Source organism: Centrocercus urophasianus, unplaced genomic scaffold (genome assembly GCF_019232065.1).
Source record: "Centrocercus urophasianus isolate 14NV4802_14NV808 unplaced genomic scaffold, USGS_Curo_1.0 seq_25, whole genome shotgun sequence".
NCBI classification, from domain to species: domain Eukaryota; kingdom Metazoa; phylum Chordata; class Aves; order Galliformes; family Phasianidae; genus Centrocercus; species Centrocercus urophasianus.
Genome location: NW_024884811.1, coordinates 2,470,463 through 2,489,496, shown reverse-complemented (window position 1 = coordinate 2,489,496; position 19,034 = coordinate 2,470,463). Strand labels below are relative to the sequence as shown.

The 19,034-nt window shown below is 40.5% G+C and overlaps 1 protein-coding gene across 9 annotated transcripts in view; it reads right to left on the bottom strand.

Moving 5' to 3' along the window:
- Positions 1 to 375: 375 nt before the first annotated feature.
- The window catches only part of ARHGEF28 (Rho guanine nucleotide exchange factor 28), a 127,349-nt gene continuing 108,690 nt past the window's right edge, over positions 376 to 19,034 (bottom strand). For 8 of the 9 annotated variants that reach the window (XM_042825669.1, XM_042825668.1, XM_042825666.1 and 5 more), the window contains 2 exons: positions 17,227 to 17,527; positions 376 to 3,142 (listed from right to left, as the gene is read on the bottom strand). In XM_042825669.1, the coding sequence (XP_042681603.1) occupies positions 2,982 to 3,142; positions 17,227 to 17,527 (462 nt within the window). In that variant the 3' untranslated portion in view covers positions 376 to 2,981. The remainder of the gene's footprint in view (positions 3,143 to 17,226; positions 17,528 to 19,034) is intronic. The other variant, XM_042825674.1, reaches the window with a different exon arrangement.

Genomic DNA, 19,034 nt, shown 5'->3' with positions numbered 1-19,034 from the left:
ACTTCAGTTAAAATCTAAAGCTATGAAATAAGGCAGCACTACTAGTATCCAGCAATATCAAGGAGAAAGTGCGGGACAAAGTCTAGACATATAGTGAAGAAAGCCCTCTTTGTTAAGGATGGAATAGCATTAACAAAAACAAAAGGAACAAAGAGAAAGCCCAGTGTAGTGGAGATTTGCAGTAAAGCACTTGTTTCTTTAATTTCAACACAAAAATAAATGACTAAATTCAATTTTGAGCTTTCACAGTCAAGATGTCTTGACAAGCATATCAAAAAAGCAAGCACAATACGCAGTAAGAGTTAGAAAAAAATACAACAGGCCATGTGAATATACCCATTTCAAAGGAGAATAAAGAAGCTGAGGCGTAGAAAGTACTTCTGAATATATATTTCTATTTAGAAAAGAGTAGGAATCATTAATACATGACTGACAGTGACTGAAAGTGCAACCCCCTAAAATGATCGAGTCTCACTGGGGCTTCATTTAAATTCTGCAATGTATTAACAAATGCCTGAATAATGGACAGAGTTCAGGGGCTCATAATACATCTTGTTATAAAGAACACCTGCCGAGACCATACTGATCTGTAGTTTAAACATCTTATACAATTAAAATACCTAAATCTAGAAGCCACCTGTTTCCTTTACCTTCCCCAAGTGCCTTAGGTTTTACTGTAAACACAGGTGAGCAAAATAAGATGCTGTCTGATATTAGGGGACTCGAGAAATTTGCACAACAGCTGAAGTCCCGGTCAGTGGCTTTTGAACTCCCAGCCCCCCAGTTAAAACTGATGAGAGAAGCAGAATCCTCTCTTTCTCTCTCTCTTTCCTTGCCACTTACAAGGCAATTCCCACACTGGTTTGGGACAGCAGCTATCCATCCAGCAGTTTGGATTCGACAGCAACCAGCACCAGATGTTGCAGTAGAGGCATAATAAAAAGCAGAATGAGCAACTGTGGAGGAAACTTTTTAATTTTTCCCAAATTCCCAGCAGGGCAATGTGCTTATCCCAAGACATGCTGTATCCCAGGAACTGAGATACCTGTTCACAAATTTAGCAAAAGCTAAAAAAGCTGTCCAGACAGCAGCCCCATCTCCACTGATGATCAGTGAAGTGAGGCTGTGGTCTGCAAGATCTCTAACAAGAGGCTGTATTTCCCTTCTAATTTTAGTCTAGCTGTGAAACAGAAAGCACATAAAGCACCTTCTGAAATTCTACAATGGTGCTTTGCTGTTTTGTTTTGTTTTGTTTCTCATACATAGATACCAAAGCAGCGCAGGTGAGTAGGAGCCTTGAAGGCTGGAAACTGAAACTGAAAAATACACTTGCAGGCCCAATCTTTCCACAGTGAGACTGGCACACCAGTTAACAGCATCTGGGAACCAAGATCTATTCACAGGAAATGTCAGTTGCTCCACTGTTAGCCCAAGACATCAACCAACCACTATTCTGACAGCACAGGGAGAAACGACTCAGAAAGCACTGCTTTTGATGTTCTCAAACAGCACAACAGCCTTGGAAAAGAAGCCTCCATGAACAAGAAAGCCTTGCTGACAAACATCTGCTATCCAAGCTTGTGCTCCTTGCAGATCTTGCACAATGCAAAGCTTTGCAGAAAGCCTTCAAATCTACACAAACAACCCTGCACTCCCCTGTGCCAAAAGCCACGAGCTAACCCAGAGCAGCACAGCTGTGCTCCTTCCATGTCGCTTCCATGCTGCTGCAGGACATGCGTGCTCCTGGTTTTACAGCGGAGGTGCCTGGAGTGCAGTTTTGGCAGCACTGCACCAACACAGGAAGTGGACAAGGGGATTTAAGTTTTTCCTCCTGTTTTCAAATTTCTTTGGAAGACCCAGCACTGCAACAGAGTTACAGTTTTGCAGAAAGGCGTGGAGTATTTATTAAATTCAGTGAAACTATACAGACATTTCTGAAAGACAAGAAGGTATAAAACAGGCCCCATTTCTTACTACCTATTGCTGATGATCCCATGAACCTGAACACAAGAAGCTAGCTGGCTCCCACACGGGAAAGCAGCAGTTTCCAATGGGATCAATTAAACTGAAAGCCTACTATTTTGCCCAGAGAAGCTGTGGATGCCCTTTCTCTGGAAGCAGGTTAGACGGGGCCCCGGGCAACCTGATCTAGTGCAAGACCGCCCGGCCCATGGCAAGAGGGTTGGAAGTAGGTGGCTTGTAAGTTCCAACCCACATCATTCTATGCTTCTGATTCTACAGTTCTATGATCCTGTGATTACATGATTCTATGATTCTATTTATCCCCTATTTCTTCCTTTGAACAGTGGAGTTTCATCTGCTAAATTTTAATGCACATACTGAAATAAGTTATAACACAATAACAAACTGACATAATAGCATCTCTGCACAAAGCTTGGCAATAGTACCGAAACGGTGATAAGCTCTGGGACAAGAACAAACACTTACTAGCAATTACACTGATACCATAAAAAAATCCCCTTCTAAGCAGTTGCAGAGCCAAGGGATAAGAAAAACAGCCCAATAATTAAGGATACATAGCGCATTTCAGAAGAGATTATAGTTATAACTCGCTAGTTGCTGTCTTTTCACATAGTAACTCTACAGTTAGAAGGCTACTGATCCATACCCTGAATTCCCAAACAGTAGGCTCATCTCTCTTAGTTTGCCCTTTCCAATAGAAGTCTCCAGAGAAATGGAACAGTCACATTCATCGCCCTTGGTGGCATCTTTGTAATTCCAAAATGCTCCCTTGCTACCCACTGCTTCTTGCAAAGCATTTGAAATCACATCATAAATTAAAGATCATAAAAAAGGCTCCAAAATAACTTAATTGTTATATTTATCATTGGGAAAATCTTGCATTGGGTATTAAATACTATCCTTAAAGCCACTTGGTCATACAGAGAATAACTACAAATATTTAGAAAACCAAACACAATTATATTTCCAAAGTGCTATTGAAATTAGACAGTGAGCCATCAGAGGTAAACAATGTTTTCCTCCCCTCCATCTCCACTTTCTGCATCCTGCAGGCTCTCAGGCTGGTGGTTCAGCAGCAGCGCTTCTACTCGTGGCGGCTGAATGGATCCATGGTTTGGACTGTCTGCCTGGGGACCCTGGATCTGTGATGCATTTAAATCTGTAAGAAACAAGAGGAGGACATGTGACAACACATCTTTTATGCCCATGCAACCACTAAGAGCAAATTTTGACTTTTTGATTAGCGATGTGCTAAAGCACCATCTCCAAGAAAGTCACATCTGTCCAGAAGGAAAAACACTCCTGTATTATTTAATTATATGAAAGACTGGTGAGAAATAGCATGCCCAAAACTACTGAAATCTGTTCAAGTCTTTCCACTGTCATGAAAGAGCTTGAATCGGTCTCACTATTTTTACAACAAAAGACATTTACATCCTTACTTTGCCAACCAGAAGCACACTAGTGAAAATGTATACAGACTGTCAGAGTTGGGCTGGAGTGAAACATACCGTAGATAATCAGTACCCTTATTAGTAAGATAATCCAGTTATTAAACTAATATAGTTTCCGTCATTACATAGAATTATGTTTGCAAGACTATTTTCTTATGGATGTGAAAGTTAGCAAAGTCCAGTTAAGAGACTGCTTGACTTGCACTTGCAGTCTGTAACAGATAGGTAACTAGTCAGTTTCTTCCACCGATTTCATCTTTATTTCTTTGAGCAAACTACTTACTCTATTCTCGTCTCAGTTCTTTAGCTGTGGAAATATTAATTCTACCCAAGCACTACGAAATTATTTTATAGGACCTTTCATTTGTTATCTTCCCAATTTTCTCCTACAAATGCAGAGAATCAGGCACTTTTTTTTTTTTTTCCTGCAGAGCTCTGAAGGCTTTTGCAATCATCTGTAAGTTACTCAAAAAACAAACAAACTAACTAACTAACAAGTAAATAAATAACAACGACAAAAAACACCCACATGGTTGAATTCTCTCTCAGTGCCATTTCAGGACATCAGGAACTACATTATAGAAGTTAGTTCTTCCACAACTTTGTTTCTACAAATCAACATTTCCCATATGAACAAAATGCATGAGAAGGGAGCATATACCATCATATTTGGTATGAGAAAAGCCTGCGACAGACAAACTGCAATACTTGGCCCATTCTCATTAATACAGGACCAACCCAACCAACCTCTGCTACTACACAGGATTAAGGGCTTCGGAAAAACAACTCCACAGGAGGAAGCAGCATCCATGCAACAGCCATCACAGGTAACATCAGAAGCAAGCAAACCCAGCATTGGGTCCTTTGAGCCTTCTGTCACTCATGCAGAAGCTAAAAAGACATTCTGAGCCCACCTCTGTCCTCATCCCTTCTCCCTTGTGTGCAAAGGAAATCTCTTATAAAGAAGATAATTGTTTTTCTTACTCACTGTCACTCTAAATGATCGTGATTTACAATGATACCTGCCCACAGCTGGCTCTCCCAAGATGCATGCAGCTTTCATCAGTCTTGTTTATTAAATTCATGGAAACATAAGTTTGCTGGCTAACTAAACTCAGGCTGCTCACTACCACTGGGAATGCGGAGCAGTGCAAGTCAGCTGTGGGACAGTGTATGAGAACAAACTGTACTGCTGCACTGCCTTCAGTACATTCTCCACTCTGATAACCTGAGAGCAAACAGACTCCAGTACTTCACTCCAGTGCAAGCGGTACGTAGGCAGTACCTGCTGCTGAGATTGCAGGGCAGGTGCCAGGGCCAAGGCATTTATATTATATATCATCAGTGGTTGGTCAGTACCAGGGTGACACAGAATGCAAGAAAATGCAGCCTAAATTCCCCTCCTTTTATTGTTTTACACTGGATTTAAGTGATCGAGTTTCAGTCTCTGCAAAAATCCACAGTAAGTTCTGACTGCAGGTGCACTACTCTGGATTTGCAGAATGTAATACAGGAGGACTGGACTCCCTTACTCAAACAGCTTAGCTTTGTTAGTTGACATCTGCACTTTTTTTTAATAGCCATATTAGAAAAAGATTACAATTTGCTGACTCAGATTCAAGAAACCAGAAATATCCTAACACCTGCTTGTCTTTATGCAAGCTGGATGCTTCAGTTTTATTTATTTAGTAAAAAGAGTGAAAGGTTCTCAATCTCTGAACGCTTGTACTGAAGGTAATTTTGCCCACATTAATATTCCTTTCAAGTCCTGTGAGTCTGTTCGTCTTAACAAAGTTACATGCATAAAAATATCAGGCAGTAAGCATTTATGTGAAAGATCTTCTTCCAAAGTTTATGAAGTACATAATTGGAGAAGCCTAATTACAAATTTGAAGAAACCTAGAAAAGAAAAGAGAAACACCTTACACACAGTTTATTTTCTACCATCAAAACTAAACAGTAATTGCTTCACCAATTAAAGCAGTAGCTGTTTCCAAGCCATTTCTCATGAACTGGTACAATGCTAAATGGCAGACCTAAGCAATGAAAACTGACAATGTTCTGGAAAAACAAATCACATGCAGTCACTGTTGGAATAAGTGATTTATTGGCAGTTTAGTTGCTTTTCTATTCTCTTATTATTTTTAAGCCCTTGCATTCTAAGAACCTGAACAACAGGAGAGTTTCAGATTGGATATCAGGAAAATGTTCTTCACCAGAAGGTGGTTGGGTGGAACACTGCCCTGGAACAGGCTCTCCAGGGCAGTGGTCACAGCACTGAGCTTGTCAGACTTCCTGAGATTCCCCTCCAGATATTCTGGAGGGGAATATGTCCATGATGCTGTGACTCCGTGATCCAGGGAATGACAGCCCAGACACCATCACGGTTGATACACACTTTGGTGAGGTGGAAAGGATCTGCTTTTCCAGCAAACGAGGGAAGGGAACAGTTTCAGATGCACTAGGCTCTTCCTCACCAAGGAACAGCATCCTTGCTGAAGCCTCATCCTGCTATGGGTGCCACACTGCAGGCTGCCTGGCAGGAGGCAATGCAGTTTGTCATGCAAGCAGAGAGAATGGCTTGTCAGTGATAAGCCACAGGTGAAGGGGCTGCTGGTGGTAAGGGACTGCCCAGAAACTCTGTGCTGGCAGTCAGAGTGGCACTGGGGAACCAAAGCCCGGCCTCTCTGCAGTGCTGTGATGGGCAGCCATGGCTTGGAGGGGATTTAGAGCTGGGCCAGTAAGGACCATCTGCCTTTGATGAGCCTCCTCTTCTTTTTTTTTTTTTGCATAGCTCCAGCTCAATGAGGCCAGGTACCAGGCAACTGCAAAGAAGACTTTATGACCATAAAGTATATTTTTAGACAACAAAAATAACAACACAAGCCTGTGAGGCAGCTTTCACATTATTTCCAGGGAGGACCTGAGTTCTCAGATCAGGGCCTGGTCTCCAATGCAGAGAACCAAAAGCTCCTGGCTTAAAACATGATCCAGGAAATGAGAAATGTGGCATTCTACTTGCTAACTGCCTTATCCTACCCTTCCTGTAACACCAAAAGACAGGATGACTGGCATAGCACAAACCACTTAGAGGTGAAAGACAAAGCAACGGAATTTGCACAAAGCTGAGATCAATAGTAATTTGCACAAAGCTGAGATCAATACATACCAAAACAAACACAGGGTCAGAGACTGGTGGTGGGAAGCCAAGTAAACACCTTATTAGTCACACTGATTCTCACCTTCTGTCTGTTGTCACAGGATGTAAGCATTTCCACATCAAATAAATGCCACAGATTTTCTCCTTCACCTCTCCCCCTTGGAGGACAAGAGCTCTGCAGGTAAGCCTGGAGTGCCCACAGTGAATGTTACAGGGAGGATGGGATGATGTTAACAAGGTGCTAGAAAATACTTCAGGCAGCAATCCCTGCTCAAGTGTCTGTGTTTTAAATAGAAAGCCCTTTCTCTTCCAGCTCTGACCCCAGTTTTTCAGCATCACAGGATAAGTCACATTGCAAAGGATCTGAGAAAGTCTCTGGCCCAAATTGAGTCAGTTCTAAGGTCAGCACAGGTTGGAGGCTCAGTGCTTTTCAAAAGAGAACAAAGGAAAAAAAAAAAAAAAAAAAGGGAAAAAAAAAAAGAAAGGAAAAAAGGGGAAGAGAAAAGGGAACTCATCACATGGACTATATTGCATAAACAGTAAATGCACTGAGTGAATTTGTTATGACCTTCAGAGGCCTGTGTCATATGTTGGCCCTCTTTCGAAAACAAACTGTCATTATACGAAGAAAGAGATGTGCCACTTTGAGCAACATGTTAAAGATTTTTAAATCAATTATTCATCTGTGGATAAAGAAAAAAAAACAAAAACAACACAAAAAAAACAGAATAGAATTACGTCTTGGTTTTACCATTTCTTTCTAATGACCTATTTTTATACCAAGTTCATCCGGACTGACAGCTGACACATCAACTTAAGGCCAGAGCTATATGAAATGGCAGAGCTGCTGTATTTAATCCCCCACTCCCTCGGGCACTCATGCATAATGCAAAGCACGGGCAGACACCTAAAAAACAGTGCTAACTCCACCAGGACTGGGATATTCAACGGAATTCACGGGAAACAGGCTCCTATTTGCCATCACTGTTCAACAGCAAATGGCAGGCTAGCTCCTGTAAGCTCCTCTGGAAGTGTCCTTCAGCAACAATAGGGCAGCTCTTTGTAAGAATGCTCCCAGAGGTTTCCACCCTGATTCCTTTGCAAGAGCCGATTTTCCAGGGAACTCTAAGCATCTCAGCCTCCTTCCCTTTCCTCCCAGCAAACAACACTGTGATCGGTTTTGATTACTTTTTTAGTGTGACGAAAATTGTGATGAATTTCCCGCTGAACAACATGCGGCAACATCTAACCTGCAGGACATCTCACCCCTTCACCACGGTGTGACCAAGACCCCAGCTCTCAGCAAACACCGGGAAAATATTCTGACCTTGAAGTTACCATGGAAAGAGGAGCCTAATTCATTCCTCAACTGAATAAGTAAGGCAGGAAATCAATCCGAGAATGTTAATGCCTCTATTTACTTGTAACCAATCCTAACAGGAAAAAGCAGTAACTGCATTTCTCAGGCAAACAAGCACCTTCATGAATCAGAGGTCTTTTCACAAAAGGTAGATGACCAATTAGGCTTTACTGGATTCTAGATTAATTAGTCTCATCACCTTTTGGTGCATTATTTTGTTAGGAGACAGAGAACAAAAAGAATCCAAAGCCTCTGATGATAAAGGTCTGAACTGTAACTCTTCTTCGTGTCGATTCCTTGGATTTTTGATATTACAAGAGAAGTCATTATTCCGCGTGTTCCTGTTCTTTGTTTAGCTCTTGGTGTGGTAAAACAATGGCATTTGCTTTTCTGGTTTTCTCTGATGCTTGTCCTATAGCCCCAGGTTTTGGGGCACGTGACAATTCAGCCCTCTTCTCTTATTACTGCTCAAAACAGTATCTATAACAAGGTTATATCAAAGAAAATATTTAAAAGCACCTCAGTCTCAGACACTATTAGTGATAACTTCTCTAACATCAAGTTCATATCATGCCATAGGTCAAAATTACTTAAGTTTTAACCTCCATACACAGCTATGTTATCAGCTGTGTTGGATTTAAAGCACACAGCTTCTAAACCGTTCTTTGCATGCTATTTCTTTAATGCACATCAATAAGAGAGACTTAAAAATAGGTCTGACATGAAATTGTAACTTGTTTGTACATTAAATGCTCACAGTCCCACCTTGGCAGAACACACTGCCTGCCAGCTGTCTGCTTCTGCTTAATCTTCATTTATTTAGGTATGAATTCCCTATTAAACTGTCTTTGCGCTAAGCTTTGAAGCATTAGTTGGTCAATTACTGACGCACACATGGTCCAACAGGTATTTTGCTAACAACGAACACATGTTTTATTGATCTACTTCTTTTCCAGCTCATTAAACACAGCTGCACTCAAGTGATCAAGAGAGAATAACCATATAACCCTAAGAACACCCTTTCTACAGAGGATCACAAAGAATGGCACCAGCTGCCTGCACAGAGCCGCTGCTATGCTGGCATGGCCACAGTTTGCACCTCTGCAGAGGCAGACATCCATCCAACTGATGACAAAAATGATTGCAACAGGTAAACACCTAGAGCCTCCTCCTTCAAGATCGTCATGCAGACATACCGGGTGATCTGCAGCGATCTCCTCTTGATCTGCATGACCCCATGATCTGCAGAAGACACATGACCAGCAGCTGAAGCTACAATCTGCAGCCAGGAAGGTAAAAGCTCCAACTTGAATACTTGCTGGAGAATTGTTAGAGAAAGTTACAGACAGAAACAGTTTGACAGCAGATGAAACCAGCTCACCTCTCTTCCACCAGCCAGCAAATTCCCATGCTTTCCTTGCCAGCCCACACCAGTTTGCACCCCACGAGTAACACATTGCTATGAAGCTTCTTCTCCTTTCCTCCCAAAGACACAGCATTAGCACTGAGAAAAACAGCATCTCTGGCACAGGAATTCACTCCCTTTGAAGCAAGATGGGACATTTGCACATCAAAACTATTCTGTTGAGCTTTCTGTTACCACTGACAGGCATTACTGTGCTGATTAACCTCACTTCATATTTTATGGTGTTGTGTTTTGCTTTAAAAAAAAACAAAAAACCTTCAAGTTTGCTTTGAAATAAGCATTAAAACAAAGACCTTGGAAAACACGGTTTTGACTCTCACTTTTGGCCACTTTCTCAGGTGCAACACAAAGAAACTGTGCTCTCAAATTCGGTAACATTTTCCTGAAGTAACAGGAGGGCACTGCTTTGTAACAGAAGCTGGAGGGAGAGGTCATTATAAAACACTCTGAAGCCTCCACCTAATCACCTTGGCTTTATATAACAGTTTCCTGACAACAAGCCAGCTCCATCTTTTTTTTACTTTTTTTTTTTTTTACTCTTTAAGGCTGACGATGTAAAAATTCTGAGCAAGTGGTGTGAGAATACTAAGCCAATATAGAGAGTTGCTGCAAAAGCAAAAATAAGGCAAAGCACTTCTTTCAAATCAATTACATGCTATCTGTACCCTCTAATAGAGGCTCCTACTTAGTGATTAATACAGAAAAAATACAGGCATTGCTATGAGTGAGCATCTGACAGAAGCCTCTTAACAGATGGTCACAGAGATACTTGGTCTCCACTGAGCTCAAAAGTCAGGGAAATGTTCGCTAATTTTTAAGCGCAATTCAATTCAGCCACTTTTATCTGTTCTTAATTGAGTTAGCAGGAAGTATACACACTGACATTTGTTTCTTGCAGTCAATTAATAAAAAAAAAAAAAAGAGGAAAAATTGAACAGATGCACGTTCTAAAAGTTCTGCATTGTAAGCACGGGAAGTTTCAGGGCGTGATCAAACATTTTGAAATCAATGCCATTTTCAATTGTTCGCTCAGCACCCTGTGCACATCTAACTGCTGCAACAACAGTGCATAAAAGCTAAAAGGGAAGACCATACGTTAAAGCTAGAGTAAAGCACAATTGTCAAATAAGCATGTGCTTTCATTTCTCCAGCAAAGTGCTTTTCTCAAGTAAAAAGAATATACTCATGTCCACTTGCCTTTCTTCTGCTTCTGCTTAGCACTGCAATGGACAGCTCTGGTTCCACCTGTACATCTCAATTCATCACCACCTCCTTCCACATTGTCTTTCCTACAAGTTTTTTTTGTAGTTCTGCAGCATTATCCTGGGATACTGCTTTGGTCCGCTCCTTCCAGTGCTTTCCCATCCCCTCACTTCATGCTGCAGCTCTGCTCTGGTCTCATTCCAGCCCTAATCAGGCTATTTCCCCACTGTAGGAAAAAGTGATGCTACATTTAAAAATACCTTCCTCCTTCAATTTGAGATTCAGGCTAAAATTTCCAACCCTACTGCTGTGCTGTAATGGCAAGCTCCTTTGCATGGGAGACAGCCTCTCTGCAGTTTTTGCTGTCAGCAACAACTATCATGTCATTCTCAAACTCAATTAAAAGAAAAAAAGCACCTTTCTTTTCATCCTTGCTCTGTCATATATTCTTTAACCAAGAATATATTCAACAACTTTTAAAGGTACGTGGGTTTCTTTGATTTTTGCGTGACAGACCCTAAGCCAAATTGCATTTATTTTTATAGCATTCATGTTCTAGCACTAGATCACGCTTCCAGGGACAGACACCAAGGAATCTCAACAGGTTACTGCCAGAGATCTTCCTATTAGATTAAATTTAAAAACACCTTTCATAGCAGCATTAGATTCCTCCCTCCCTACTGCTCCACCAAAAATTTGCACCCAAAGGAGAATTTTCTGCAGCATCTGGGGAAGCAGAACAAGATACTCCGTGAAATCTCCTCTAGCAATTTGGCCAATGCCAATGTAATTTATGTGGAAGGCAACTGAGTGCTCCTGTGATGAATGCCAGTAGAAGACAGACAAGACAATCTTCCCCAGTTTCTCAATAAATATTTAACAGCAGATGCTGCTAAGGAGGTTTCATGTTACTAAGGCTTCATTACTTTTACACACCATGCTACAGGCCATTTCCTGGAATATGTAAAGCACTATACTAAATAATTAAAATGAGATTGTCCTCTTCAAAATAAGCCAGACACAATTGGTGATTCAGCTACATGATTTTCCTGGGTGTGTTTGCATACTCACTATCTTGCAAAATTTTATCATTTATAAACAGCTTCTCACAGCCATTAGGATGGATTATTTATTCATACTTGTGCATCTACTTCAGGCTCTAACTGCAATACAAAAACATATACAAAACATTTTTAATGTACTAAAGCAGGACACCTAACCAGGCCTCCACACACAGCTCATATTATCTATTGAAAACATGGACCTCCCAGGGTACCTTCTTGACATCAAACATCAATTAGCAAGGCTCTATTGTTTTGTGACTGCTCTTCCTCAGAGATCACCCTTTCCCCTGCAGAGGTTCTGTTGTACAGCCCTGAATGGCACCTGCCTGACTACAAAACAGAAAGAGCTGTCCTCAGCAAAGGACTCCCTCCACATGTTCTGCTTCAAAACTTGCTCCTTTCCCCCTCACAGGTTCTTGAAATCCAGATCCACTGGAGCAACCTTATTTAAGTAAAGAATAGATCTATTTATAAGAGATGAGGGTCCAAACCATTCCAATCTCATTGATGCCAGTAATTCCACTGGTTTCAAAAAACACTGTGCTGAAATTGCTGGAACCACAACTAGGAGCAAATTGAGAAAAATCTGGCCATCATTCTGTTGCTGTTTATGAACTCTGCAGGCAAGGCATGCCTGAGTACACATATACACCAGTGCCAGTGGTACCTCAAAAGACAGGATGGACAACCTCCACTCTATTTTCATTACCTTGAAGACATGGCACTATTTTAAACCTCCCTCCTAATGAATGAGTTATAAGCGAGAAGATGTTAAAAAGAATAAAATCTGACAGGCATTACAGAGGAAAATCTGTACTTAAATCAGCATACAGAATAAAAACAGAATATCATTAACTGACTTAATTAAAAGGTTATGCAATACCACTGCACTTACCACGGTCACATTCAGAAATGGGAAGTGTTTAGAGATGAGACAACTAGTAACATAAGTACAAAACCCTAATACTGCAGAGCTGAAAAGCATTACTTCAAATGCACTAATTGCAAATGCCATACAGTGACATACTTTTCACTTTAGTATCACACTGCCATGTGATTTAATCTCTTTTGCCATCTGCTTTAAACAAATGGCAGTGTTACTCCCAAGAGGATAAAATACTTCCCCTGTGATTCATGTCCAGCAAGTATCCCACAGATACTGATATCTAATGGCAGAGTACGAAACTCAGCATTCTGTGGTACAAAGAGGAAACAAATTTCCCATTATCACTTGCAGCATTAAGATCTTCCTCCTTCTGTTAAATCAAGGTGATTTAGAACCTGGGAGATATGGGTGCTGATGTTACTCAGTTACATATTCTTACATATTTCCATTGCATTTTATTCTAATAATAAAGTTGAACACAAAGTGGGCTGTGTCCTCTGCTTACCTATGCAGCCACCCATGTTAACAGCAGAAAGAATAAGCTGTATACAAAAGGCAGTTTCTTAATATAGAATTAATTGGATGTTCCCAGATTTACATTTACTCAATTAAAAGACAGAAAGTTTAAAATAGATCAACACCACATCTGCACAGGAGGCTTTCTGAAAACCCCAGAGATTCATAGTCATGCCACTCTCTGCTTTTAAGAGTTTCCCTCTGTTTCTCAGGTTAAAGAACTGGGGGAATTCACTCTTTATGCACAGCAAAAAATAAAAAGGAGCCACCAATGCAAATGCTGTGAAATATAGTGGAAAAACAGTATCAAAATAGGCAAAAAACCCATCTCTCCAATGCACAGGCAATACAGGGCTGATATGCTTTTGGCTACAAAGGATGCTGTTGAAACACGAGACCAGTAAAACATGCACTGTGTAGAGTATAATTAGTTCAGAGAATGAGTGAATCAAATGTATTCAAAAGGAGCTCACACAGCAGTAAAATCACAGAAATTAACTGACAATGGTCACATACACAGAACTGTATGTTGTTGGATGATGTTTTTTGTAAAAGTCATTATTTAACAGGTTCCCACTGACTAAAGTCATCTTATTCAACAATGTCCTCAACATGGGAACCCACCAACCACCACCAGTGCTGGCAGTAATTGCTATGCTTATTTGAATAAGGCCCTGAGTTACTGTGCTCCAGCCCTTGCCAAAATCCTGTGCTGACTTGGAACAACGGGGAAACAGCTTGTACATTTTCAGATGGCTTTTAACACTGCAGTACAAAGCATCTTGCATGAGATTTTTATCACACTTCCATCAGCTTTACATTATACAACTTCTGACATCAACTGAGACAAGAAGGAAAGAACCAAGTCCATGCAGCACCACTCTGTTTCTCTGCTGCAAACACATTCACATACTTTCATACATCATTAGGCTATGACTGCGTCTAAGTAGCCAAAAATAACGTGTCATTCTAAACCTCAATTAAAATATTATCAATGGAAAATAAATCTCATCCAACGTTTTAAGAACAGGTCCAATCAGACAATCAGAATTAGCACAATCTACCTTTAAGAACAGGAAAGGGATTTCCTGTAAAGGACAAAGATGATACTACACACTGTTTCTGGGACTTGTTTTTTTTTCTATTAAGAATTAAATACTTTGCAACACTAGGAGACACTTTTTTCAATAAACAGTTTCTTTTTCTACAGTCACCTTATTTCATTTTCTTGTGTGCATATATGCACAGATTTTCAAACAATACAATTGTAAATGTTGGGAAAAAAAAACTCCCATAATCAAGTTTCTGAGTAGTTTTCCAGACCTATTGCTTTTCAGCTATATTCCTGTAGATACAAGATCTGAATAATTAAAAAAAGAAGAAGAAGAAATGAAAGAAAGGCAATATTATTTACTACGATGTCATTCACTTCATAGCTTAAAAGAATTAAAATTGCACTGATTCCTGAAATCAAAGAGCTGAGTCCATAGATAAATGTTTAGACACTGATTTCAGCTAGTTAACCTGACATGTCAATTAAATGCAAGATGTAATTTATTCAATTCTCAGTCTGATCTGACACAAAACCTATACTTCCCCAATTCCTAATTAGCCAAAGTACTTGTCTTCTTTCATGCAGATAATTTCATAACCATTAGTGTAAAGCATTAACACGTTTTTCTTTCAATCACATTTTCCTCCTGTTGACTGACACACCTTTTCTAGTGAGTGTACTTGTGCCAGTTTCAGCTTTGTGGGAACTTGCCCCAAGGTCTTCAGTAAAGTTCACTCCCATACACATAAAGCAATCATACATAACCATGATGCTAGCTATGGAAAGACACATGTCTTACCTTAGAAAATATGAGCGGAAAATTATGCACTGGAGGAATGTAGTTATTTCCATTTAAACAGCATAGTATTTAACATACAGTTGAATGCATCACGATTAACTCCTCAACATGATGTTCAGGTGGTGTTTTTCATTAAATAATTTACAATTTTTTTGGCAGACCAGACTTCTTATACAATGCTTACTAATTCTACAGAAGTCAATCAAAATCGAGAAATTAAATTGGTGTTCTGAGCACAAAATTATTATATACAAGATCTGGATACGTATGTCACCTATACACTGCTATTTTCAGTAAGATACACTCAGTTGTTTTTTTTTTTTTTAATTCTATTTTAACTCCTTATTTAGGACTGATTTTGGAAAGATGACATATGCATAGAGCTGGATGAAAAATGCAGAAAAATAAAATGTCACATTTTATTGACATGAGAATGAGGAAAATTTCAACTAACTTTAAAATTCTGTTTTTTTCCTCATTGTATCCTTACTGGTTTCCATTCACAGCAATCAGAGCTGACTTTATCCTGCAGAGGAGTCAGGAAGAAAAGCCACAAGCACTTCTTAAACTCTGCTAAACTCTCTGGGGAAAAAGCATGGCCAAAAAGCATCACACGGAATCTGCTTCCTAGTATGAAATGTTTACACTATTCAGCTTGATTCCTATTGCTTAGAAATGAGCGATTTACTTCACTTCCATGTACAGAGTTTGCTGGAGCTTCGGATGCCATCTGTCATTCAGGAGGAAGCTCAGCATTCTTCTCATTCCCTGCTCCCCATATGGCATCTCCAAATACATGACAGAAGCAAGCTCGAATCATGCAGACTCATGCATTGCATGACATACTTGTCATCCTCCAAGTCACAAATGTGACTGTGGAATGTGATCCCTTACAGGGCAGGTTCCCTTCTTTCCTGCTCTAGCGGCGCACCGGGGGCTTCACAACGCAACCTGCACCACCAAGATGCCACAAGAATTTGCTGTGCTGCTTTGCCAATAGTGCTCTGTGACTCAGCAAAGGCAGTAGCTGCAGGTTTTACAGACCTGACTTTGCCAGAGAGATTTCTGCTAGCCTGCTGCTCCTCCCTCTCAGGCAGGTGTGTAGCCAGCACTGCTCCCCAGGCTGCTGGGGCTACTACACTGGTGCCCAGTTACCAGAAGGGCATCTTTACACAGAGAAGCACCACCAGCTCATTTGAGAATCAGTGCAATTACACCGATGCAAGCCAGTTTAATTAAACTAGACACTCTCATGTGGGCTTAATGCAGAGAGCATCCTGGTTAGCTTGCATTTGAACACTTGCCAGTGCAAGCTAATCCACTTTTGGGAGGTTTAAACCCACATATGTGTTCTCTTTCAAATTTGGACTAGCTTAGCTAACCTGTTACTAAAAGGACAGCTTCATTGAAACTAGAACAAGTTTCACTACACTAATTATTTAAGCATTTTTAGAAATACTCATCTCTTTTACTAATCAGCTTTGTTTGCTGATTGTGGTGATGAGAATAGTCAGCTCTGAATACAAAATGCTTTTCTGGCAATCTGTATACTAAGAATGATGTTATAGTAAGGCTGTGGTGGATGCCTGCTTAATTCTTTACAAGAAGTACTAAGGAGCAAGTTCTCTAACCAAGGACCTCCCAGTGTGTTTGACCTAAAAGTATTAGAACCACTGTACCTGCGTATGTTTTTAACTTCTGATCCTACTTAGTTCTGCTGTCCACTGATCTTTGCTGTGACCTAATTAGTGTGCAGCTTGCATGGGGACAGAAGTCATCCCACACTACCAGCTCAGAAAGATGGCGGCAAGTCACCTACAGTCTTGATTTGCCATGTGCCACCTCAATCTCTTGGCTGTACAGGAAAAACCTACCAGATCATTTCAGCTATCACACCAAAAGCATACCACTGTCTTTAATGATTTCTAGATGCTAAGGTTTTTTTACATCCTTTTCTACAACTTTCATCATAATGAATGAAAAGGCCACATAAGATCAAAACTAGACTCAGTGTGACAGGAGAGAGAAACAGACTAGGGTTTCTCATTAACACGGTTTTAAGTCCAGGGAATTCAGGGAATTTTCAGTGCAATGCAATGCTAGGATAGCATAGCTTTATGCCAACAAAGAATAGGGATACATTTTTAGCAAAAGCTGTCTATATTTGTGCTTTGTTCTACTGATTTCTCAGTTACGCTCAGCAAGAATGTAAAATGGCATGCAACTTTTTTAACAAAACTGATTACTTTCACTACTGCCAAGCTGCTTTCCTTCCTGGGACTATTCTTTCTGCCCATACTGTTAAAAATGGTATTAATTACCATTATTAAAAGCATCCTTGTTGCTTTTGCAGGAGAAAGACATCTGCTGGTAAGGGCCAGTCGGTTTCCACAGTTCATTGGTCAACGCTGGTTGACAAGAAGTATCAGCCCTGAGGTCCACCTGATTTTCACAAGTCCTTGCCATATCCAAGTTTGAGATGCCCAGCCCATACAGAACATCTTCATAAACAAGAGAAGAATCTGATCTGTTGAGGCCACTTAGAGACACGCGTACTACAGCTTCATTTAAGTAGAACGCATTTTCACCACGTAAGCTATCCAACTGATCATGTCCCATTATCTGCAGAACAACAACAAAAAAAGAAAACAGTATTTTTATCTCTGTCCAGCACCAGAAGAACCCTTATACCAGGATACCTTCAGTTAACTGTCAGACAGAAATGAGGATTCATAACATATAGTGATTTCGTTTCCCAGAAGCTAATATCAAAACATGCTGAATTCCCCATGCACTCAGGAACAAACAGCAGTAATTGGGTATACTTTGTCTTGGCCCCTCTCAAAACACAGCAATTCTCAGTAATGATGTTTGGCCATCCAAAATCAGCTAGGTAGCTGGCTCAGAGAGATGGCAAAAATAATGGGCTGGCTCTCAGCCTCCCTGCTCCAGCTCTGCTGCTGAGGTATTGGAAAATGCAGGACAGAAAAAAGCCCAGGGCATGAAGTGCATTCAGATCTCACAGTTTATTTGAAATTAAAACACATACGAGATAGTCTTACACATAACACAGTGTCACAAATGAAACAGTAGATTAAGAACTATTTTAAGCCTGTGGCTCTTTGACAATGAGAATTTCTTTATTTTGCCTCTGTCTGTGACATTCCTGGCTATCCCTGCATCTGGCTGTCATCCTTCAACTTTCCCTCCTCAGAAGAGTTCAAAAGTCCCATTGATTAAAGCTGATGGGCAACTTCAGCTTGTATTTTATCATCCACTTCTTAAGCTTGGCCAAGAAAGTCAAAGTTTTATCACAAGTTATACTACTCCACGGTGCTTCATTGTTTGAGTTGTGTGAGCAATACATAGAAAAGTAATGTTCACACCATAGTCACAAAAGCTGGATGAAAAGGAGGAGGTCAGAGGCCAATTTTTCATCTTCTCATTCAGGCACAAGCTTAGAAACTGAACGGTCACTGCCTGAGATGGGTTAGCTGCCAGCTGAAGAAGTAGGGAGGTGATGACCTGAAGAAAGGTTCTACTATTTTTCTCATGAAAATGAAAACCTCAGGGAAAAAAAAGCTACTTGAGTGAGCAGGCTTTGAACCCAGGTGACTTCTTTTGATTTTCAGGTGCTTTAGAGAACAGTAATGGAAACAAGACTCTGAACACTGGAGCAAGAGCTTCCTTCATACACTGCAAGAACTATTTTCAGTATGAAATGCTTAAGCAGCCTCAGAGCTGCTTTAAACTGCATCACCTATCAATGACCATCTCCAAGCAATTTCACTGTCCAGGTTGGAGCCACGTACCAAGGTAATTCCCTTAGGGGCTGCTTGTTTGAGGGGAGCAATATAGCTGATGCCAGGTCTGATAGATAAGGCTTCATGAGAACCAGGCTATTCCTACTCCTACAGTTTCTGCTCCTCACTGGGGACAGCACTGCTGTTCAGGAGCAAGGAGAGTATCTGAAAACCTTCACTAAAAGTGTTTCATGCCTTAGGCTTTACAATAGTATGATTTCCTACAAAAAGCAAGAGGCATGATACATCTTGCCAGAAGGTGCAAACACTCTGGTAAAGCAGAATAAAACACAAACTTCCATCTCTTGAATTTAACACTCATCAGT